General features: G+C 28.3%; 3 protein-coding genes across 3 annotated transcripts; all 3 read right to left on the reverse strand.

The window, feature by feature from the left end:
• Positions 1 to 651: 651 nt before the first annotated feature.
• On the reverse strand, positions 652 to 3,863 carry LOC109808173 (thiamine thiazole synthase, chloroplastic). The gene is made up of 3 exons (XM_020371053.3): positions 3,419 to 3,863; positions 1,694 to 2,182; positions 652 to 987 (listed from the first exon to the last, which is right to left on the reverse strand). Exons 1-3 carry the CDS (start codon positions 3,818 to 3,820, stop codon positions 829 to 831), a joined length of 1,050 nt encoding a protein of 349 aa, XP_020226642.2. The 5' UTR covers positions 3,821 to 3,863; the 3' UTR covers positions 652 to 828.
• A 7,096-nt stretch (positions 3,864 to 10,959) lies between these two features.
• On the reverse strand, positions 10,960 to 13,580 carry LOC109809389 (protein translation factor SUI1 homolog 1). Its single transcript, XM_020372686.3, has 5 exons — positions 13,425 to 13,580; positions 12,707 to 12,793; positions 12,165 to 12,370; positions 12,036 to 12,089; positions 10,960 to 11,198 (listed from the first exon to the last, which is right to left on the reverse strand). The coding sequence occupies exons 2-5, from the start codon at positions 12,741 to 12,743 to the stop codon at positions 11,154 to 11,156; spliced, it is 342 nt and encodes a 113-aa protein (XP_020228275.1). The 5' UTR covers positions 12,744 to 12,793; positions 13,425 to 13,580; the 3' UTR covers positions 10,960 to 11,153.
• Positions 13,581 to 19,588: 6,008 nt separating this feature from the next.
• On the reverse strand, positions 19,589 to 22,465 carry LOC109809689 (protein translation factor SUI1 homolog 1). Its single transcript, XM_020373064.3, has 5 exons — positions 22,322 to 22,465; positions 21,523 to 21,609; positions 20,581 to 20,786; positions 20,452 to 20,505; positions 19,589 to 19,849 (listed from the first exon to the last, which is right to left on the reverse strand). The coding sequence occupies exons 2-5, from the start codon at positions 21,557 to 21,559 to the stop codon at positions 19,805 to 19,807; spliced, it is 342 nt and encodes a 113-aa protein (XP_020228653.1). The 5' UTR covers positions 21,560 to 21,609; positions 22,322 to 22,465; the 3' UTR covers positions 19,589 to 19,804.
• Positions 22,466 to 24,385: the final 1,920 nt, after the last annotated feature.

The following is a 24,385-nucleotide window of genomic DNA, read 5'->3' on the forward strand; positions in this document are numbered from 1 at the left end:
AATTTATTGTATTTTAAAATTTTGGTATATTACGTCATAGAAACCACTATTTTTTTCACACTATTAATATAGTTTCTTTCTATATTAGTTATATTTCTTTTTTTTTCGATATTTATTTATATTTTACTTTTATATAAATAAAATATATAGAAATAAATCGGCCCGATTAATATTTATAATATAAAACATACGTTCAAGTCGAATCATTTCAAATAAACCTTACTCGATCCTTGCTCGATATTTATAATATAAAACATACCCTTCAAGTAAAATCATTTGGAATAAACCTTGCTCAATACCAATGAGGTATATACCAGCTCAATCACCTGAACTACCCTTGGTATATTATATTATTATCACTTTTTTCCATTACATACTAAATTATCACTTTAATTACTTCAATATGAATTTTGAAAATATAAAATTTGCGAAAAAGGTGGATATCGTAGTACATCCTCTCCATATTTAAGTTAAAATAAGGTTCAAACAAACAAATTAGAGTGTGTTGAAAAATCAGTTAAATTCAACTAATTAACTACACTATTTTTTTTTTTTTTTTTTTTTTTTATATTAAAACACATTTTTCTATTCAACATAGTTTTGATCTGGTATCTAATACACTTAGTCATTGAGGAGAGTAGCATCACACAATTTAAAGGAGTTGGCAAAGCCATTCATGTTATTAACAGAACCTCATACAGTCACATTAAGAGATCAACCACTACACTCCATGCACCATCATTACCATTACCTTCAAAGTTTAATTCCCTAAGTACAAGTATTATTTTTGGTTGCAACCATTGCTACAATCAACTAATGCAACATTAATTAAGCCTCAGCAATTTCAGCAGATTGATCAGCAGCAGCTAGGATAAGCTCAGGATGAACATTTCCTGCATAATCCAAAGAATTGGGAAGTCCCAATGCTCTCAAAGCCAGATGAGCTGCTTTCTGCCCTGATATCATCATTGCTCCAAATGTTGGACCCTACATTCACAGTTTAACATGCTTCATTTTATTTTAAGGACCCTTTCATTGAGCAATTCAAAACATGAGGCAACAAATACGAAAACTAGAACATTATTTCACTACAATGAGCATTACCACATCATATAAATCACCCAACAAAATAGAGCATTATAAAAAAAAGCATACCATTTATGAAAAAAAACAGATTAAAAATAAGATAATAATTTTATAATTAAAAATAAAATAAAATAAATATTTTCTCACTTAAGCAGCCAAAGGAAAAGTTGCAGACACGACAGAAAGCTGTCATGAAAAAAACTAAATGTTAGCAGGACTGGGACCATGACCCTTCTTACAATGAGAGTTGTCTCATTATACATCATTAAAAATCCTTTTCAGTCCTTTCATATGAAATATAAAATATCATATAGTTATAATTAAAAGAAAAACTATATACCATGAACATGACATGTTTTGACATATTTTTGAGAATTTTTCTATTAAAAATAAAAATTATTTTTCAATAAAGACACTGTCAAAAGCGTTTCAAAGTTTGTATGTATCCAAATAAAGAAGTTGTCAAAAATATTCTAAAGAAGTATTGATATGATATATATGATATATATGATAAGACCCATCATATAAAATATCTGTATAACACTGCCAAACAAAACAACCTAAAATTAGAAAAGTGATTGATGCAAATGAAGATGCAAAAATTTACCATTCTAGGAGCACCATCAATCTCAGCAACCTCCATGCCAGTAACAATCATGCCAGGCACAACCTCTCTAGTGAGTCTCACAATAGCATCCTCTGCCTTGTTCATGTCAAGGGCCTTCATTCCGGGGACAGTGTCAATGAGCCCAATGCTCTTGAGCCTCTTCACCCCAGTGGCCCCAAAGGGCCCATCATGGCCACAAGAGCTCACAACCACTTTGGCCTCCATCACGTTGGGGTCCATGCATGATTGGGTGTCATGGTTCATGGAAACCAAGGCCCAATTCGTCACAACCCCACCAACTCTTCCATTCTTCACAATCAAATCCTCAGCTGCCACTGCATTGAAAAGCTTCACGTTTGGCCTCGCCAAGAGCTTGCTCATGATGGTGGAAGTGAACAATGCAGCATGCTTCATCACTACATAGTTGTCTTGTTCGTCATACTCAAGACCCAGCTCATCAAGGAAAAGATGTGCAGGCTTACGCACTACCTGGAATCCACATATTCCTAATAACATCAAATTAATTGTTCCTATGTATATATAAATCTTCTTCAATTTTTCATATGTGTATTGAAGGTCTTTGTTAATTAAACACTTGTTAATCACCACTGAGCCCTCTCAGAATCAATTTTATCAATCTTTAAAACAAAGTAGCACATAATAATTAGATGAACTATAATGTACTTTTAGTATTTTTTTTCTTCAAAAACATCTTGTTATCCGGTATTTTTTATTATGTTTGTTAAGAAATCAATAACAAAAAAACTATTACATGTTGAAACCTTTTTTAATTTCTAAAACTATTGAATTTAAAGTGTTATTAATAATTTTCTACGTACACTAATATTTAATAATTATTGTAACAATAATTTTTATTATATATGACATATCAAATAAAAGTATTTAATGTAATTAGATCAATTAATATTTTATGAGTTGAACAGATCAAATATAGGGTGGATACTGGACACTCTTATTTTTCTAATAAATAAATAACTCTATCAGTTTTGTTCTTTATTTCATTCTCCTTCCAAATCCAGATCCGGATTTTATTTTCCATCTATTTCCATTAAAAAATAAAATTAATAGATAGGCAAAGACCAAGTATGGTATTCATATTAACTAAATTTAATCTTAAAAAAATAATTAAATTTTATTCAGAAATATTAAATATAACACTCTTTCTTTTTCCTATTATATAAAAAAAATTATATCTTTTATCTTAAATATAAATAAATTTATCTATTTTTTCATTTAATTATATTTTTTCTAAATTTAATAATATTTTCAGTAAAATATCCTTCTTTTAATATATCACTTTTCTTATATACTACCTTTTTAAGGTCTTTTAAACTTACACTATTTTTCTTAACTTCTTTTAAAGTTTATAAGATGAACAATTTAAAAAAAAAAATCTTATAAAATTTAATAAATAATTATCTTTCTTAATACACATAAGATTAATTATTTTTCTTATATCTCTTCACTAAATATTTTACTACCTTTGAAAAATTTGTTTAATTATCCCACTACTTAATTAATTATAAGCTTTTCTTATAATTTCATCATTTTTTTAATGAAAAGTGAAGTGCCTGATTTTCAGTGACACTACATAACGAGGTTTGGAAAGTAAAAATGAGTCTTGCATGTTATGCTACCCAAAGATCCTCTTCCGAGTTCCAAAGAAAGCAAAGGGTGGGGTTTGAGTTTGAGAGAGTCACAAACCATGGCAGAGAAGAGTTGACCACCGAGCCACGCGCCGCCGCCGGGGCTGACGGACTGCTCGACAATAGCAACTTTGACGGAGGGGTTTTTGGAGAGTTCGTAGGCGCAGGAGAGTCCGGCGGAGCCAGCGCCGACAATGACAACATCGGTGTCGGCGTGGGTGACCATGTCGGTCATGTACCTGCGGGTCATCTCGCGCGCCACCATCGACTCCTTGATGGGGGCGAACTTGAAGGACCCCAGGTCGTAGGGCGGTGGCGGTGGCGCCGCCGCGGACATGGAGGCGCGCGGCGCGTGGGGGAGAGGGCGCAGGGCGCGCGTGACATTGAAGGAGGGGGTTGGCTTTTGGAAGAGGGAGGAAGGGGTGGAGAGGAAGGAGGAGGAGGTGGTGATGGAAGCCATGTTGGAAGTGAAGTGTGGTGTGGTGAAGTGGGTTTGGAGGGAGTGGAGTGAGATATTTATGGATGGGAGTGAGTGGGTTACAATTGGAAAATTCCAAAAGTAGTGTGTCATGAAACAAAATGGTGGGGAAAGAGAAATCCTCTCATGGATTTCTAGATGGTGTGCATGGAGGACGCGTGGCACTTTTGGTAAAATCAACGCTGCAGAGTGCAGAGGATTACGTGGTCATTGTGTTCCATTGGTGCTGTATAAATTAATTTAATAAAAATGCTAAGATAATTTTTTAATTAAAGATAATTTTTAATTATGTGAAAATTAAATATAGTACCAATCAAAACATTAGTTGATAGGATAATATAATTTTTTATTTTAGGCTTAATTACGTTTTTACTCTATTGTGCAATTTTGATTCTCAAAGTTTTAATTGAATAATTTTAATTTTTAAAAGATTGTAATTGTGCGATTTTGGTCATTCAATTTTTAATTAAATAATTTTAACTTTTTAAATATTATAATTGTGCGGTTTTAGTCTCTTTTATTAAAAATTTAATAATTTTAATATATATATATATACAATATTTTAAAATTGTATAAATATTTGTCTATTTAAGATAACATATATTATACTTTTCTTCAATATATCAAATGATATATATTTATTTTTAATAAATAAATAAAATTTATATTTTATAATATTACTGATAAATTAATATCAATAATATCATTAATACATTTATAAATAAATTAATAATTTAATAATTATAATTTATTATATATTAATATACTTTTAAAAATATAAGTATATTAATTAGAATATGTCTATTTCTTAGTATATAAATTTTATTTATTTATCAAAAATAAATATATATTATTTGATACATTAAAGAAAATTATAATATGTGTTAACTTGAATAGACAAATAATTGTATAATTTTAAAATATTATATATATTAAAATTATATATATATTAAAATTATATATATATATATATATATTAAAATTGTTAAATTTTTAATGGAAGAGTTAAAAAATAAATAAGAGTTATTTAGATTTATCAACATAATATTAATTAATTTTTTATTTATACTCCTAATAATATTATTTAGAAAGTGGTTATTATGTTTTTATTGTGTTTTTATTTTATATCAAAAAGATTAATTATAAAATTAATTTTATAAAATTATTATTCTCTTTTAATTATTTATTACTCTCTTTACTTCTTATTATAAGATATTTTTTAATTGAACTATACATACTATTATAATTATATAAGTAGCTATATTAGTTAATTTTATTAGACTTATAAAAATAAAGTCGTGATGTACCAATATTACCCTTCTAATTTAATTATTATTAAATTTTTTTTAGAAGTGAAGATATTATTTTATATAAAATCTCATAAACTAGTATTAATAAAATTTGTCAATTAAAGAACTTAAAAGGTGAGATTGAACATTTATTTATAATAAAAAAATTTATTATCTAAAAGAAAATAAAAATAAAAATAATGAAGAATAAAATTAAACTTTGATAAAAATTATAAAATACTTTATTAAATGGCTAACATTTTCTTCTAAACATGTCTTATAATAAGCACATGAACGAGTAATTTTTTCAATTTATATAGAATAACTTAGGTGATACTTATTACGAGAGTGGTTGGAGTAATGTTTTACACAAGTTTCTATGGTAAATCAATGGATGATTCTGGATCATTAACTGCTAACTACAAGTGTCATCCATGCAACAAAATAAGGAAGAAGGAGTGGTTTCTACAGTCCAAAGTCAAAAATAGAGTATGCTTGTGAGCACATGTGAGTGTGGGTATACGCATTAATTCCACTTTTCAATGGTGCAAGCAAGTGGTGGGGTTTCATGATTTTTCAATTCTCACACACTTTCTGTGATATTTAGCCACCAAAAAGGTTGTTTCCTTTGTCACGACATGCGTAATCAAATATATGTTTTCACTTTCTCTTTTGTAAGGCAAGATCACGGATGGTAACAAAATCATACCCTAGGTGTGGTCGTTTGGAAACCATGAAGTGTGGCTTTTAAAAAGTGAATATGTTTGGATTGTTTTTCATTTGATGTCTTCTTCTGTATTGTTCTTGCAAGATGACTCATTATGGTGATTCGAGGTTCGAATTCGTTTTGGAATATCCTATACGGGTCTCTAGAGAGTGTCATCCCATGTCATGAAAAGGATTGGTGATTAATAAAATCCATATCCACTATCTTTTACTTGTCTTCTTTTGCTAATGATTCTTGTAATATGGTGAAGTTCAATTTTCATTAGGATTCGTAGTTATTATCCGACAATAATAAAATTACTATTAAAGACAATACCTATAGAGGAAAAAATAATAATTAATGTTGTTTTTACTTCATTTTTATGACTTTTTTTTAATAATTTATTATATTTTATGATTTCTCTTTTTATAGAACTTAATTTTGTTAGTATCAAGATTCATATATTATTACCTAATTAAAATCAATATTAAATTTGATTTTTAAAGAAATTATTATAAAAGTTAACAGTCTTATATGGTATATGATCAAATAATAGTATAATTTTTATTACAATATATCAATGTATTTCAATTAAATTATATATTATTTTCTTATTTCTGTTTATATTATAAAAAATATTATAAGAATAGCATTACTTTTTAGAAAATATTCAAATAGATGAAATATTTTTTCCCATAAAAATATTACTTTTTGAAAAATTAACTTTTGTGTTTTTAGTTTTTAAAATTCTAAAAATTATGCATGGTTTAATTTTTGGAAAATAAACTAAAACTATAAACATAAAAGCTAAAACAAAAAAAAATCAATTAGAAAATAAAAGTTATATTTTCAAAAGTAAAACCATTTGTAAATATTTTATTGTCGCATAGTTTGACACTAAATAAAATTTTGTTGCAAATTTCACACATTAAAAATTCCCTGCTAATATTTTTGAAGTGACACTTGTATTTTTTTATTTTAGTTTTAATTATCATCATTAAAGTAATGTATTTGAACATCTTGGAGCTACTGATTCTACAACCAAAGACAATTAATCAAGGACACAAACTATGTCAATTTTGTTCTTACAATTCACATGTTTCTGTTTTCCTCGCTCCTACACTTCCACCAATAGATACAATCAAAGTCCGTCCAACATATTTTAAAATTTAAAGTAAATTTTGAAATTAGGTATTTTTAGAGATAAGAGAGTGAAAAAGAAATTAACATTCAAAGGAACTTTCAACAAAAAAATTATAATACTAAAATTGAACTCAGTCTTTACAATACTAAACTTAAAAATCAAAATTAATACTAATACAATTAATTCATTAAATTCTATAAATAAATAAAAAATATTTTAAAATTTTAAAATTAAAGCTTGAACAGTCTTATACTTGGACCGGCTCTAAACCCTATCCTACTTCAAACCCAAACCAAGCAACCCAATTACCCATCAAGTGTATGACCCAAGCCCAATTAAAGAAAGATGTGAAGCGGTCCTATGATATAGTTGTGATAAAACAATCCATTTTGGTCACAGATATGTTACCCCAAAGTTCCTTCTAAGATTTTGTAATATCCTCGAGATTTACATAGATCCAAACCTAAACCACATCACCTTTTGATGACCCAACTTGTTTATTTTATTAAAAATAATTTTGTATAGTTAGAAGTCCTTAAATAGTATAATTTTATTTTGGTTTATTTTTTTAAGAATTTTTTCTTATGATGACAGCTATAAAAACCCACAATGTATTAATGTATTTTGTGTGACCTAGCTTTGCATTTAGTATGTATATGTCTTTTTATCTAGCAAACTTTTATTTTTTTTCTACAATATGCATTAAAACTTATTTATTCCTTGGTGGCTTTCCAGCTTTTGTATATGGATTACATAAGCGAGTTTAACTCGACATAAATGTTTCTTTTTATCGTAACCAATCAAATCCACAATTTAAGTTCACAACCACCACACTTATTTGCAAGCGTGCTACATTAAGTGCAAAAATGTTTTCAATAAGTAAACCACTTGGTTTCCATATATTGTAGAAATGATTTACATATATCTCTTCATTTTTGGTACCTTAACCTAAAAGTTTGAACATCCTCCACATTTTTTCAAGAGTATTACCACCCTTGTTAAAAGTTTGTACCTTAACTTCTTTTAACTAAACCACTTGGTTTTCATATCTTGTAGTATTCTTCAAAATAAAATATATTAAAAAAAAACAACATCAACAACAACAACGTATACCCGTCTTCTTTTTCAAGGATTTTCTTGGGAACCAAATAGCACATCACTCTAGACATGAAAATTTATCCCTTAATAGTTTGGTGATTGCATCGTTTAGACTTTTCAGTTTACAATGCTTGGTGTGAATATAATATTAATATGTAACTTTTCTATGTTGGCTATGCAGATAAATTACTACTACTCTTTTTTTTTTATATATATAAATTGTAATTTTTTAGCAAAATTTTGTTTCTGTTCCTTTTTAATTGTCAATTTTTAGAAAAATTTTGTTCATTTTACTGACGTTTTCAATATTCAAGATTACATTAATTACATTTTATCAGTTGTATTTTTTACTTTTCACCTGATTTTTAATTAATTTACACATTAAAAATTAATATATATTTATTATGGAACAAGAATGAAAAATAATAATATAAAATCATGTAGCAAAATGATCCCTTGGTAAAACTTACTAATTAAATAAGCTAATTGAACTTGTAATCCATCGTTGTATCATTATTGTCCAGGGTACAAAATCACCGAAGTTGTTATCGAATTAGGAATCCCTAAACTTAGACATACCTTTTTGTGAGAAAACTATCACGTTCTTAAACCTACATTCCAAAGAATATTAAATATGCACAATACCCAAGTCTATAACCTGATTTGATGTAAATATTTTTTTAACAATTTTACCCTTTAAATTTTTAAATAATAAAAATAATACTAAAAAAATAACCACTTTAACAAAGACAAAACTCAAACTCAATATTGAGATTTAATGATCAAACATAACATCAATTTATTTAATAAATATTAATAATTTTTAAATAATGTTATTAAATAAAATATAAGAACACAGTATCTTAATCCACCTAATAACTACAGTATAAGTGTAAAATGAAAAATGAAGTAAAAATGAACTTGTCCCGCCAAATTTAGTTATATTCTTTAATTTGTATAAATCTCTCTTTCCAAATGGGTATTGTTTTGAAATGTCAGGTTACAGATAACTCGAGACGTAAAACTAAAAGCTGCACAGCTTTTTTTTTAATTTATTATTAAAATTAGGTTAAAATCCTATTTTAGTCTCTTATATTAATTGTTTGTTTCAATTTAGTCCTATTTTTATTTTTGGTTTTAATTTAGTCTCAAACTAATTAATTGGTTTCAATTTAGTCCCAAATTAATTAATTGGTTTCAATGTAGGACTTCCGTCCAAATTATTTAAACGGAGTTAACTTTTGGCCACGTGGATGCCACGTAGATGCATACGTGGATGCCACGTGGATGATAATTTTTTGCTAAAAACCTATTTTGGTCCCTTATAATAATTGTTTGTTTCAATTTAGTCCCAATTTTATTTTTTGTTTCAATTTGGTCCCAAATTAATTAATTAGTTTTAATTTAGTCCCAAATATATTAATTGGTTTCAATTTGAGACTTCCGTCCAAATTATTTAAACAAAGTTAACTTTTGGCTACGTGGATGCAGTTTTGATCCCTCAAATATTACAATTGTGCAGTTTTGTTCCCCAAAATTTTAATTGGGTAATTTTAGTCCTTAAAGAATTATAATTGCGCGATTTTGGTCCTTTAATTTTTAATTGAACAATTTTAGTCCCTCAAATATCATAATAGTACGATTTTAGTTTCTCCCATTAAAAATTAATAATTTTAATATATATATATATATAATGTTTTAAAATTAAACAATTATTTATATTCAAATTAACATATATTATAATTTTCGATATTATATCAATAATATTATTAATATATTTACAAATAAACTAATAATTTGATAAATATAACTTATTATATATTAATATATTTTTACACAAATATAAGTATATTAATTAGAAATATATATATATGATCTTATATATTTATATTTTTGTAAAAGTATATTAATATATATTATAAAAATATATATTATAAATTAATATCAATAATATCATAAATTAATATCATAATATTTTATAATATATTAATATACCTTTACAAAAATAAATATATAAGATCAAATATATATTTCTAATTAATATACTTATATTTTTATAAAAGTATATTAATATATAACAAATTATATTTATCAAATTATTAATTTATCTATAAATATATTAATAATATTATTGATATAATATCGAAAATTAAAATATACGTTAATTTGAATAGATAAATAATTGTTTAATTTTAAAACATTATATATATATATATATATATTAAAATTAATAATTTTTAATGAAAAAAATTAAAATCGTACTATTATGATATTCGAGGAACTAAAATTGTTCAACTAAAAATTAAAGGACCAAAATCGCGCAATTACAATTCTTTAAAGACTAAAATTACCCAATTAAAATCTTGGAGATCAAAATTACACAATTGTAATACTTGAAGGATCAAAACTGCATCCACGTGACTAAAAGTTAATTCCGTTTAAATAATTTAGACGGAAGTCCCAAATTGAAACCAATTAATATATTTAGGACCAAATTGAAACTAATTAATTAATTAAGATCAAATTGAAACCAAAAATAAAATTAGGACTAAATTGAAACAAACAATTATTATAAGGGACCAAAATAGGTTTTTAACTAAAAATTGTCATTCACACGGCATCCACGTATGCATCTACGTGAGATCCACGTGGCCAAAAGTTAACTCCGTTTAAATAATTTGGACGAAAGTCTCACATTGAAACTAATTAATTAATTTGAGACTAAATTGAAACCAATTAATTAATTTAGGACCAAATTGAAACCAAAAATAAAAATGGGACTAAATTGAAACAAACAATTAATATAAGGGACCAAAATAGGATTTTAGCCTTAAAATTATCAATTTTAATTTTAAGTACCGGCTAAACGAAATGAGACTGAATAGGACTCCAATTAAACTGTTTTCATATATGTCTTTAAGGCAAACAACACACAATGTTCTGAAATCCATAATCCCACATCACATGGTAAAATACCAGAACAATAGAAATATCACAATCACATAGACAACTCAGGTTATATCTATATGCCCAACTCTAGTCAGGCAGGTAAGACTTGACACTCAAGACTCCATGCGCTTAGAAACCATGAATCTTGATATGCTCCTTCTTCACGATACCAGCCTGTTCGCATTCACAAGTGAAAACCAACAACATAATTAGATAGAAAATCCTAGTGTCCAAATATTTCATGAAAATTCCTTATAAACAATTAGATATGAATATTGTGTATGGTCAGCTTTTTACAGTTTTACAGATACCATCTATTATAAGATCCCAAGACATTGTGGTAAGACGCAACTATGATTTGTGCACCATAAAGTCAATTCAGCTACAACCATGATTTACTCGATTAAAAACTACTTTTGCTTCCTTTTCGTTTTTCTCTTTGCTTTCTTTTTCTTTCGTGACAAATAAAAGATAAATCTTCTACTCTTTATCAGAGTAAATATGCCCTTGGTGCACGTTCCCCGTATATAATTCCAAAATATTGGATATGGTCTCTAATTTTTAACTGCCAAATTACTTGTCAAAAGACTGACCAGCTAAGATTGCAACATCCAAACGACTTAGTGTGTGTTTGGTTTATCATTTGGAAGGTATTAAACAAACATTCACTCATTCCAATGCACAAAACGCCAAAGCAACTATATTGATGGATTGGAAAAAATGTGGGTTACGTTCAGTTGAACGTTTTTCCAAACACACCATTAAAAAGTATTGTTCAAAAGGATATCCAGTTGCCACACTATTACTAAGTCATTCCCAAAACCAATAAATTAGCACCCAAATGGCACTATCAATAAGCTTTTTCTCTAAAATGTCTTATTCCTAAAATAAGCCTTGAAACACCATTATGAAAACAGCACAGCAAAAAGAGACATGAAATAGATGAAAATTAAAATGGAGAAATTTAGTAGGACAACACACAGCATAACACAAAGATGAAGCTATAGTTACCTGGACCAGGAACGTAGAAACATTTTTCCGCTGATCACCTTGAAGTTGAATAACCTAAAACCCAAAACACGTGTTATTTGAAGCAAAAAGAGATAGATCATTGTTTGACAGGAGGATGTTACCACACACCTGTCCTAGTTCTGGGTCCTGAACAACGGTGCCATTGCAGCAGAACTCTTTCTTAACGTCTTTAAGTATCTTGTTATAGCTGAATTCTTTTTTCAATCCCTGAACAGTTGTCAGACTTTTTCTACCATTTCGCTGCTGTACGCGAATATGCACATACTCCTTTGTCCCAGCACCCGAATCATCAGCATTTGCCTCAGCAAAAGGATCTACATATTGAGGGCATACAGCAAACACATTATGTATTAGATCCAATCCCTAATTCTAATGAACATAATCGCAGTAACTATGTACTCCTCATAACATATAAGATAGTGAGCAAGCATGTCTAATAACACAACTTTCACAAAAGTTAAAATCAGCAATAGGTACTCTACTCTGCTAGTGCAGATACCACAATAGAACCTTGAGAGCAAAACAAAAAAAACGCTATGTTAATCATACATATATAAGCAACTGATATCGATTCCCTTGAGAAAGATCACATATCATAAACAAAACAACCAATCCACAGACTAAAACATTTTCAAAAAGTCACAACATACCAAAGGCAGTAGGAATCTGAGCGTCTAATTCAGACATAAAAGTTGACTTTCCAAGACCAAAGGTTCTACCAACCAGATTGCTCAAACCTGACATTACAATCAACATGTTAGCCGAATTGAACCACTATCATCAACCATCCTCACCCCATAAATATAATCATCCACAAACAAAATGAAAGAAAATATCAGCAATGACCATCCAGTATATCCAAAATTTGCTTATCTCTGCTTACAACTAGATGATTAAAACATGACAGCGGCTAAACAAATCAACCGTCAGTTTAATCCTCCCCGAAATTTAAAACATTAATTTAAAAAATAAATCCAAAAGATCTTTGTAGCACAAAACAAAAAGCTTTCCTAGATTACAGATTTTTCCCTAAAATTGATATAGTTCCTACATAATACCAATCTAGCAACCACACCGTCAAAAAAAATCTCAAAAAAAAAATCCATAACTCAAAAATCACTGTACACCAAAATTAAAATGAATTAAAAAAAAATCGCCCCTTTCACTAATAAAAACAAAAACATGATTTCTACCTGAAAGATCTGATCGAGACTATACCAAACCCCCAAAAAAATGCAAGATATCAAGGAAAACAAAACTCGGGAGAGAAAATTGAGTCAAAGTTAGATCAATAGTGATAAAACGTAAGCAAAACAAAAATTAATTGAGAAGAGAAATGAAATATTAAAAAGGATGATCTGAAATTACCTGATCCTAAATTTAGGGCTCGGATACGTCAAATTTAAGGTGAAGAACCGAAACCCTAAATTGGATAAGGCTGAAGTGGAACCTCGAACACTTTCTCTCTCTGCGACTCGGTGCGGTGTGTGGTTATGTTTGGAAGAGAACAAATTTAATAAAGAAATCCCAAGGTGCACGTGAGACGTCACGTGCGAGGCTAAATTTGTCAACCCCAAAACATCGAGAGCCGTTTGATGGCTGCCATGGTAGGGATTTCGTACTCCTTAATTTTTTTTTTTTAATTTTTTAAATTTTAAAAAATTAAAGAAAAATAATTTAAAAGTGATTGGAGATGAGAGAGTTTTTTTTTTCTTTTAAAGAGGATAATGATTCACTAAAATAAAAATAACAGTTAAACAAATTCATCTCTTTAATTAGATTTAATTAGAGTAAATTAAAAAGATTAAGATTTAATTAGATTTTTTAAAATTGTATCCCAAGTCTAGGCCTATGTGAGTTACACATCTTTTAAACTAGTATAATATTTTTTTTCTAAAATTCAAATTAGATAACTATTATGAGAATTATTTTTATTGATTTATTCTATTATTACATTTAATAAAAAATAAAAACTTGGTCATATGAATTTTTATAATTATTTTTAATATGAAAACATTTATATATAATATATTAATTTATCTATTATTTTATAAAATTAGTAGTGAAAAGGTATCTATATATATAATATCTAATTATTTAGACAAAAATTTATTAAAGTTCTAATTTTATTAGGTCTTTTTTTCTTAATTATTAAATTTTTTTGTAATCATTTAGCAAAATTTAATAACGAAACAAACAACTTGTGACCTAATCTAATAATGTAGTCTAATCTCGTTTATGACAAAAGTTTTATAAAATTAAACTAAAAAGGTTTACATTTAATTAAGAGTAAATATTATATACGCCTACTCTTACTGAATATACCCCCCTCCCTCCCTTTTATATTTTTTTCAAAAATTTTCTTAAACAAATCATATTCTTTATTCTCATTCTTTTATTTTAGTCATTTTCTTCCCCTACTTTATCCTTTTTTAATCTCTTCATACACCTCTCTTTTTCTTTTTTACGTTTTATTCCTTAATTTTTTTTTCAATAATCAAGACACTAATTTATCTATATTTTTTTAAAACTTAATTTTTTTTTTGTACTTTTAGTTTCATTATTTTTTAAACACTAATTTTTTACACAAAGTATCATACAATATAACGAAAATATTCAACTAACACAAATATCTAAACATTAAGAGACGTTAAACTCAAACATTTTCTCGTGCAAAAACAAAAAATTCAAGTTTCATCTTAGAAATTGTCCACTTACTTAGCCTAAAAACTTAAGAAACTTAAAAAGAATGAAATATAAGGTTTTAGTGAGTATTCAAAGGTTTATCTTTACTAGGGCCAAACCAATAATATTAGATACTCATTCTCACAATTATTATTAGTGAATCTCATCCTTAATGTAGTTATTTATTTTTCATCACTTACTAGGTTAACTTACCATCCTTATTGGTAGTCTTCTTGCTCTTATAATCTTCATCCTTAGATTTGACCATCACAATCAAACCTAAGACCACTAGTGCTCTATGACACCTACACCCCAATCGTTGACCTTTACCTTTTCTATATCATCTAATATCATTTTCTTTATTTATGATTTCTTTTAGTGATGACTTACCTTTCCTTTAACCTTATTTTTACTTGTCTTTTGGGACTTACATAGAGTGTTATCAAGTTACAATCCCTCTTAGGTACTCATGGGGTAACATGTACATATAACTTTCTTATTCTACATTCCCACCTAATCCTTAGGCTTATTCAATATTATCTACCAAATAATTAGACACCCATTTCCTAATTACCGAAATAGGCATGCATGCATTATCGTCTCTCTCCTTATGGAACGCATATAATCATCATATATCCTATACATACATGCATATTGGCTAGCTTTGTTATTATTTTTTTCACTTCCTTTTTTCATCTTTTGGTTGAGTTTTATCCATCAAGAGGCATCCCTTTTACTCGACCTTTTACTATCAAAACAATTCCTTCTAACTTTTTCTCTTTCAAAGAATGATATCTTTATCACATGGACGAGAAGTGATAGTTCTCACTATTTGACCAGGGGGCTTTTAACCTTTTACTCACAACTCTTCCAGAGTTGCCTAAACTTTCCTTTATAAATACTTTGAAATCTCACTCCACCCTAGTAACCTAGGGGATCTTTTTATAGGAGTTGCATAATCTTTGTAAGTTGAGGGTACAATTCAAACATGACTAGATCAAGTAGGTTCAACCACATTGTTAGATTTGTTACATCTTATACCACTTTTGCATTATATTTTAGTTAGAAAAGTTGCATTATTTATTTGTATCTAATATGGATTTCATATATTTTTTGTTGTTTTTTCACCTTTTAAAATTCGTTATACCTTGTGTGGTATTTATGTTTTAGGTGGCCATTTTTGTTAAAGGATAAAACACTAAAGTCTTTCTTTAAAGCATTGGAAGCATTGACCTAAAAGCAAGCATTGAGACAATACAAAGTCAAAAAAGTTAGTTTTTGAGAAGATTCTAAAGCCTTAATGTGGTTCACAATTGTGAAAATCTGCTTATGCCTGTTAACCCTTTTTTTCTCCACCATTGTTTATGTTTATGAAGGCAATGAAGTTTACAATTGTGAGAATTTGCTCATGATTGTGAATCTCTCTAGTGTTCCACTCCATGATTTAGGTTTCAGGGGTTAGTGGTCATGAGGGATGATTCATAGAGGTGTGTTATGAGTTCTATAAACAATTTATGATTTATTTTGTATTTAAGTGTATGACGCTCAGACCTTTTTAGCCCATTATTTAAATAAACTTTTGAAGTTTTTCTAAATGTATTTTGAAATTAGCTACTTAAATGCTTAGGGAATGGCACAGGGATTCTCCCCTTCTCCTTTGCATTTTGATATTTTATGTTTTTTTTAATGACTCTGATGTGAGTAGCCATTTTGTTTTAGGATTAGGGCTAGCACTTAATAAATTTTAATGCTAATTGACTTATCTTATTCTTTTAGTTTTACTTCTTGATTCTTAATCGGATTTTTTGTGTGACAAGAGGACCTTCCATTTTTTATAATCTTTAAGCTTATGTTTGACACCAAGGAGGGAAATAAAGAGGGGAAAATAGAGAAAATAGGTGAAGATAATAAAAATAATTAAGAAATAAAGGAAAAATAAAATTTGTTTGGTTAAAGATAATTAAGTGAAAGTTAATTTTCTAATAGATTATTTAATTTAATAATAATAATAAATTAGTTAATCAATTTTGTTTATGTTAGAGAAATAGGTAATCATTAAGGGGCTAAAATACTATTTATTTCCATGTAATTATGTTCAATTTTATGAAGAATAAATGGACACATTCTCACCCACATTTTCCCATAATTTTACTAAACTAAATATAGGTATAACTTCCACTTCTACTATTTTCTTTTCACCTCTCTTTCATTTTCGTCACACTAAACTCATTTTAAACATCAAAAGAATAGAACTTAGAGAGGAACTCAAAGGTTGAAACCTATAAGGAAGGAACTTAAGATTTAAATCATGAAAGTAGATTTCACTCTTTAAGAAAAAAATATTAACAAAAATTTAGTAAATTTAATTGAACATAACCTTTTTATACCAATGTTGGGAACTACATTTGTTGACTTTACAATTTATTATAATTTGATAAATTAAACAATTTTTTTTATCCTAATTAATTTTTTAGATTAAATTTCATTTTTGGTCCCCTATTATAATATCACATCCACAATGTTTATTCTTGATTTCCAATCTGAACCAACTCAATTAAATTATGTTTAGTTTAGATTGAATCATTTCATTGGATCTATCTGTAAAATAAAAAAATTTTAAAAATAAAAACTAAAATCACATTAGACAACTTGTAAATTATATTTTTATGTTATCAACTTTTAAAACATTTATTATTATAAACTTGCTTATAAACATTTTAAAGTACTCCTTAAAACATAATAATTACAAACTTAAAAAGTAACAAACATCATTAAGTTATAACTTAAATTTATTTAACACTAAAATCTACAAATCTATCGTATGTCATCTTTAATATTACAAATTCAACAACATATCCATAATATTACAACCAACACCACAAAACCTTAATGTGTAATTTGCTCTCAACTTTCACAAATGACAAAACTTGCAATAAAGCAAACAAAAAAAACTTGAGTTTTCTTTTTGTCGGTTGATACTAAATGAATGAGTCACTTTCAAACAAAAACATTTGGTTGAATGGACTACAATCCCTTCACTTCTTTATCTTTAATTAGTAGCCAAATTTCATAACCTAAAATAAATACGATAATAATTATAATAAATAATTAATAATAATAATAATAATAAATATTAAATTAAACGAGTTAATCAGTTTATTTTGATTTCTATAAATCAAGATTGATATCCAAACTAAACTAGTTGAATTTCCAATTTTTAAATTTAAATTAATTTGCTAATCCAATTCAATTCGATTTTTTCAGATCTTCAAATTCCATCTTTTACCACTTTTATAAGTAGAGATAAAAAAAAAAAAAATTATATTTTAATATGTTAAAGCAAAATCAATTTGGTGCACTTCTATCGGAGGGTTCTTGGAGATTTACTTAAAAGGGACATTTCAAATCTCACAAAGCTTGAAGGAAGACCGTACTTGAGAAAAACACTATGTGAGAACAAACCTTAATGGAGAACTCCTACAGACCCTCCAAAACGAAGGTGCAAAGGAAACATATCACCAATATTCAAAGAGAAAGAGTGAAACGATGTACAAGTATGAAACCACTATAAGACTGTAAATAAGCATGCCCACAACATGATTTTAAAAGGCCTCAAACTATAGCATAAAAATGGGGATGCAAAAGAGAAAGCTCATTGTGGAGGATTAACCATGGACAAATTTGATGTGAATAAGGTGGACCTACTAATGGCAAAATTTTATGGTTAAATCAAAAGATCTCCAAGTTGGAACAAACCAAATATTTTTCTAAACTTTTCGATGAGGAAAATAAAAAATGAATAAATAATTAATTTTTTTTAAGTTAAAATTAATCTGTGCATAATAATTTGTAAAAATTCTCATCAATTAACTTTTTCAAAATTTTATTTTTAGCTTAAAGATAAACTAGTTTTAACTTATAGAAAATCTCATTTTCATTTTTCTTATTTTTCTATTTTTTGAAAAAATTATCCGATAAGGTTTCTAAATAAATTCGGTAGGTTCTGTCAACCTTTCTTGTCATCTTTTTTGGGATGCCAGGGCATAAAGTCATAAATTTCCCAATCATAATGATCGAAAGGCAAGAGCAAATTGAATAAGTAACTTCCACTCAGTTTATAGACAGAATATATACACAGTTAAATTCGATTAATGTTATTCACCGATTAAAATTACAATTTTACTTGATAATATATCAAATTATTTAAGATTTAAGATATACTCTTACATTTACACATTATTAAAATAAGACTTTAATTTTAATTAAAAAACAATACCAACCTTGAAAAATTACACCTAAAATTTGTCCTTTCTATAATTACCCTAAGAAATAAAAATTGAAACCATTTTGATATTCAGGCAGATTACAGAGAATAATCCTAGCTCAAATCAGAGATATTCCGACAGAATGCTTCCGTTGTAAGGTGAAGAAATATGTATTGAAAAATGCTGGATCCTCCGAACATAATCGTCCGAAAAATTAACACATTGATATGAATATTATATATTAATATGTATTTGCATTGAATAATTAGAAAGATAGAATTTTACTCAATCATGAAGTAATGATTTTCTTGGCCACCAAGCTCTAATGATATCTGAGTTGGTAACAATTGCCTAACAGCAAAAGGCATATTCTAAGAAACTTCATGACACCTCAGCTTGGGTATGACCAAAACATGTGCTCACAATTCACTAGTCATCATCTTACATTAAACTAGGAAGGAAATAAGAAGCATATGCTATGTATTATTATGTACAAATATGTTGCCACAAAAATTCAACCTTCAAAGCTACACAACATTTTTTTAGTTATTAAAATTATCTATTTTAATTTCAAGGACACGCTAAATGAAATGAGATCGAATAGATTACCAATTAAACTGTTTTCATATATGTCTTTAAAGCAAATAACACACAATGTTCTAAAATCCATAATCCCAGATCACATGGTAAAACACCAGAACACGATAGAAATATCGCAATCACATACACCACTAAGAATATCTATAAGCCCAACTCATAGTCAGGCGGGTAAGACTTGACACTTAAGACTCCAACCGCTCAGAAACCATGAATCTTGATATGCTCCTTCTTCACGATTCCAGCCTGTTCACATTCACAAGTGAAAACAACCAACAACTTAATTAGATAGAAAATCCTAGTTTCCAAATATTTCATGAAAATTTCTTTTAAAGCAATTAGATATGAATCAAGGTATACTTGTCAGTATGTGACTGAACAAGTATGATCAGCATTCTACAGTGTTACAGATACAATACAACCAATTAAAGATTGCAAATCGTTGTGGCAAGACCAAACTATGATTTGTGCAAAATAAAGTTAATTAAGCTACAACCATGTTTTACTCGATTAAAAACTACTTTTTCTTCCTATTTGTTTTTCTCTTTGCTTTCTTTTTCTTGCGTGATAAAAAATATATAAATCTTCTACTCTTTAGCAGAGGAAATATAGCCTAGGTGCACATTCACCAAATATAATTCCAAAATATTGGATATGGTCTCTAATTTTTAACTGCCAAATTACTTGTCAAAAGGCAGACCACACCGTTATTGGGTCCTTCAGAAAACCAATAAAATAGCAAGCAAATGGCACAATCAAGAAGCTTATTCACTAAAAATTGTTATTCTTAAAGTAGGCCTCGAAACACCATTATGAAAAACGGCAAAGCAAAGATGGAATATAGTTACCTGGACTAGGAAGGTAGAAACATTCTTCCGTTGATCACCTTGAAGTTGAATAACCTACAATAAGAAACACATGTTATTCGAAGCATCAAGGGTGGGATCATTGTTTAATAGGAGGATGTTCTCACAGACCTGTCCTAGTTCTGGGTCCTGAACAACTGTGCCATTGCAACAGAACTCTTTCTTAACGTCTTTAAGTATCTTGTTATAGCTGAATTCTTTTTTTAATCCCTGAACAGTTGTCAGGCTTTTCCTACCATTTCGCTGCTGTACGCGAATATGCACATACTCCTTTGTCCCAGCACCCGAATCATCAGCATTTGCCTCAGCAAAAGGATCTACAGAATGAGGGCATACAAAAAACGCAATATGTATTAGATCCAATCCCTGACTCTAATGAACATAATCACAGTAACTAATAGTAAGTACTCCTCATAATATATACAATGGTGAGCAAGCTTGCTAATAACACAACTTTAATAACAAAAGTTAAAATCATAATGTATCAAGGTATGGAAAGTTCAATGAAAAATTCACCATAAACCAACACTCAAAAAACTCATCCCGCTAGAATGTCCTTTTTTTCACCATAATTTCTTATTTGTGGAAGTTATACACATAAGATTGTCTTTGACCGCACAGGAAAACAGTCTTGTCCGACCATGGAATGTAATCAAATTGATACTGATATTATACATAAAATATCTCTAATAAAATACAAAAGTAAAGGGAACCAGATACATAGTTAGACATGAAATCTAAAGACAACCAGATACATAGTTACTACCTTAAGACATAAAAGTTAAAATAGTTTGACATAGAACTTGTGAAATTCAACAACAGGAACCCTACTCTGCAAGTGAAGGTACCACAATACAACCAAGAGAAGAGAGGAAAACATAAAAATAAAAATATTAAAAAAAAAAAAACGACACGCTATGCTATGTTAATCAAATATATATATATATATATATATATATATATATATAAGCAAATGATATTTATTCCCGTGAGAAAGATCACATATCATGAAGACATTTAGTCCAGACAAAATGTCAAGAAGTCACAACATACCGAAGGCAGTAGGAATCTGAGCGTCTAATTCAGACATAAAAGTTGACTCTCCAAGACCAAAGGTTCTACCAACCAGATTGCTCAGACCTGACATCACAATCAACAAGTTAGCTGAATTGAATTATCATGATAACACGTTTTATAAGAAATCAAAAGCAAAACCTGACATTGATCATCTCATCTTCATCACATCAAAATAATCTTCCACAAACCAAACGAAAGAAAATATAAAAAATGACCATCCAACCCAGTATATCAAAAACTTGCTTAGCTCTGTTTCGATTTAAAACACTAAAATCAATACGACTAAAGGAATAAAACAGGACAGCGACTAAACAAATCCACCGTTAGTTTAAACTTCCCCACAATTTAAAACATTAATTTGAGATAAATTCAAAAGATCTTAATAGCACAAGACAAAATGATTTCCTAGATTACAAAGCTTGACAAAAAAAATGATATCGTTCATACATGAAGGCAATCTAGAAACCACACCGTCAAAAAATTCTCAAAAGAAAATCTCATACCTAAAAAATCACAGTAAAAAAAATAAATTGAAAAAACGAATTAAAAATAAAAAACACCTTTCAATTAAAATAAAATTTATAAAAAAAAAACACGATTCCGACCTTAAAGATCTGATCGAGATTATATGAAAACTCCCAAAAAAATGTACAGTTATCAAGAAAAACAAAACTCGGGAGAAAAGATTGAGTCAACTTATAGGTCATTGGTGATAAAAACCCTAAATTTAGAGAGGAAGAGGAATAAAATCTTAAAAAGGATGATCTGAAATTACCTGATCCTAAATTTAGGGCTCCGATACGTCAAATTTAAGGTCAAAAACCGAAACCCTAAATTGGATAAGGCCGAAGTGGAACCTTGATGGCTTTCTTCTCTCTCAGCAACTCGGTGAGATGTGGCTATGTTTGGAAGAAGATAAATTTAATAAGGAAATCGCAAGGTGCACGTGATACATCCGTGCAAGGCTTAATTTGTTTTGTACATAAATATAAATATATATTATAAATTATAAAACTTGTTTGGAGGTTAATGAAATGATAAGATAATTAATAATTATTCCATCATTTTATATTTTAAAATAGAGGAAATGAAATTATAGATAGATAAAAGTAAAGGGACAATAAATATAATTTAATCTACAAAATTATGTTCCATAAAAAATGACTTAATTAATTAATAGAGAGATAAAATGCTTGTACATATTTATCTTACTTTATTTTAACTAACTATAACAAGAGACTCAATAAAAAATTCTAGTAAATTTATAAACACAAAATTTTCAAAATATATTGTTTATTTATTATTTAATAAATATTTTATTTTAAAGTTTTTAATTTAATAATAATTAGTAAAGATAAAAACATGTTATGTTTCCTAAAAGAAATGGATAGTTGTTTTTTAAATGAGTGAGCAATTTTTTTTAGTAAAAATAAAATAGATGAACAATTTTTTTATACATGCCTTTTCTTATTTCATCCTTGACATATGCATTAGTAGATAAAAAAATTAGAATATAAAATAGGGAGTTTAATTGAATTTCTAAAAGTGGACACTAAAAGAGTGTATCTCCTTTATACATTTGTATACATTGTTATAAGTTATAGATGTATTTTCTAGTTAGTGGCATGAAAAGGAGGTTTTGAAAATAAGGTGGACTAATGTGTTTTAACTAAACAAAAGTGTTAATTTGATTCAACTCAACTCAATTCATTTATAAGAAAAAAACTATTAAGACAACTCAACTTTATTTATAATTCTTTGTTGTTGCTTGTCTCGTGGAACCTTGGTGTTATATAACCATCATGAGAAGAAAAGTAAACTTGAGGATTGTCATTATTTCACCTTTGTTTTAAAGGAAAATTTTTTTAATAAGGAGAAAGTGAGTTATCTCACCCAAGGTGTGAATTAAAATGTGAGTAGTGGAGTTGACCCAACTCTATGTGTTTTAATAATTTTATGGCATGTTTTTTTAGCTTAGTTATGGATATCCTAAGACTCTTGTATGAATTTTCTCTTTGTTTTGTATGCTTAATTTTGCTTTGGATTTTTTGTCATGTGACATGTAAATTTAGGTTTCCTTGAAATTGAGTTGGTTATTGAATTGTGAAGGATTATATGCATAATTTGCAATTGATGATGTTAATTCAATGTTTTTGTTAGTTCCTTCGTCATTGAATAACCTATTAAACTAAGAAGAATTGGACTAAAAGGGTTAAGAGTGTGAGGGGAATGTGAACCCTAAATATAGGTTTTGTGCAAGTCCAAGCTAAGCATGGGTGTTTCCATGCTAAACACAAAATTACTAAAGGAATAGGGATTGTTTATGTTCTTTTAGTGCTGAGAATGGATGTCTCCATGCCAAGTGTTAGAGTCACAAAGAATAATTACCTTTTGGATGCTAAGCACACTTGGTCGTGCTAAGCATTATTTGAAATAAAAAAAATGTATGAAGTTTGAACGCTAATCAAGAATGAGTTTTGTTGAGCTCCATAACCCCTGAAAGTTCCTATGACTTTGATGCTAATGGAAACCTCCTTCATGTCAAGTGTGAGTTCATGTTAAGTACAACACCTTGAATAGTAAACAATGATTTTGGGACTTAATGACAAACTTGAACTTTTTATATACTTAATTTAGAATAATTAAACACTTGAAAACTTTAAGGCACTTGAGGTGCAACATGAAAGCAATCATTCCTTTTGGAATGGGATCTACCACGAGACTTTAAGCTTTGAGGTGACCTATTCTAGTAGAATAGGATCCAACATGAGAAGTTGATGACACGAAGTGTCATGAGAATGTAAGAACTTGTGAAAATTAAGAGTGATTGAGAATTGAA

This window comes from Cajanus cajan, chromosome 8, assembly GCF_000230855.2.
Source record: "Cajanus cajan strain Asha chromosome 8, NIPB_CcT2T_4, whole genome shotgun sequence".
NCBI classification, from domain to species: domain Eukaryota; kingdom Viridiplantae; phylum Streptophyta; class Magnoliopsida; order Fabales; family Fabaceae; genus Cajanus; species Cajanus cajan.

Coding starts and splice junctions, on each gene's coding strand:
- LOC109808173 (XM_020371053.3), bottom strand. CDS start 3,820: ATGGCTTCCATCACCACCTCCTCCTCCTTCCTCTCCACCCCTTCCTCC. Junction 2,183..3,418: donor GTCAACTCTTCTCTGCCATG/GTTTGTGACTCT, acceptor TGTGGATTCCAG/GTAGTGCGTAAGCCTGCACA. Junction 988..1,693: donor TTGATGGTGCTCCTAGAATG/GTAAATTTTTGC, acceptor CTGTGAATGTAG/GGTCCAACATTTGGAGCAAT.
- LOC109809389 (XM_020372686.3), bottom strand. CDS start 12,743: ATGTCTGAATTAGACGCTCAGATTCCTACTGCCTTTG. Junction 12,090..12,164: donor AGGACCCAGAACTAGGACAG/GTGTGTGGTAAC, acceptor TTTGGGTTTTAG/GTTATTCAACTTCAAGGTGA. Junction 11,199..12,035: donor TTTCTACGTTCCTGGTCCAG/GTAACTATAGCT, acceptor GAATGCGAACAG/GCTGGTATCGTGAAGAAGGA.
- LOC109809689 (XM_020373064.3), bottom strand. CDS start 21,559: ATGTCTGAATTAGACGCTCAGATTCCTACTGCCTTCG. Junction 20,787..21,522: donor TCAGATTCCTACTGCCTTCG/GTATGTTGTGAC, acceptor CTCATTCTGTAG/ATCCTTTTGCTGAGGCAAAT. Junction 19,850..20,451: donor TTTCTACCTTCCTAGTCCAG/GTAACTATATTC, acceptor GAATGTGAACAG/GCTGGAATCGTGAAGAAGGA.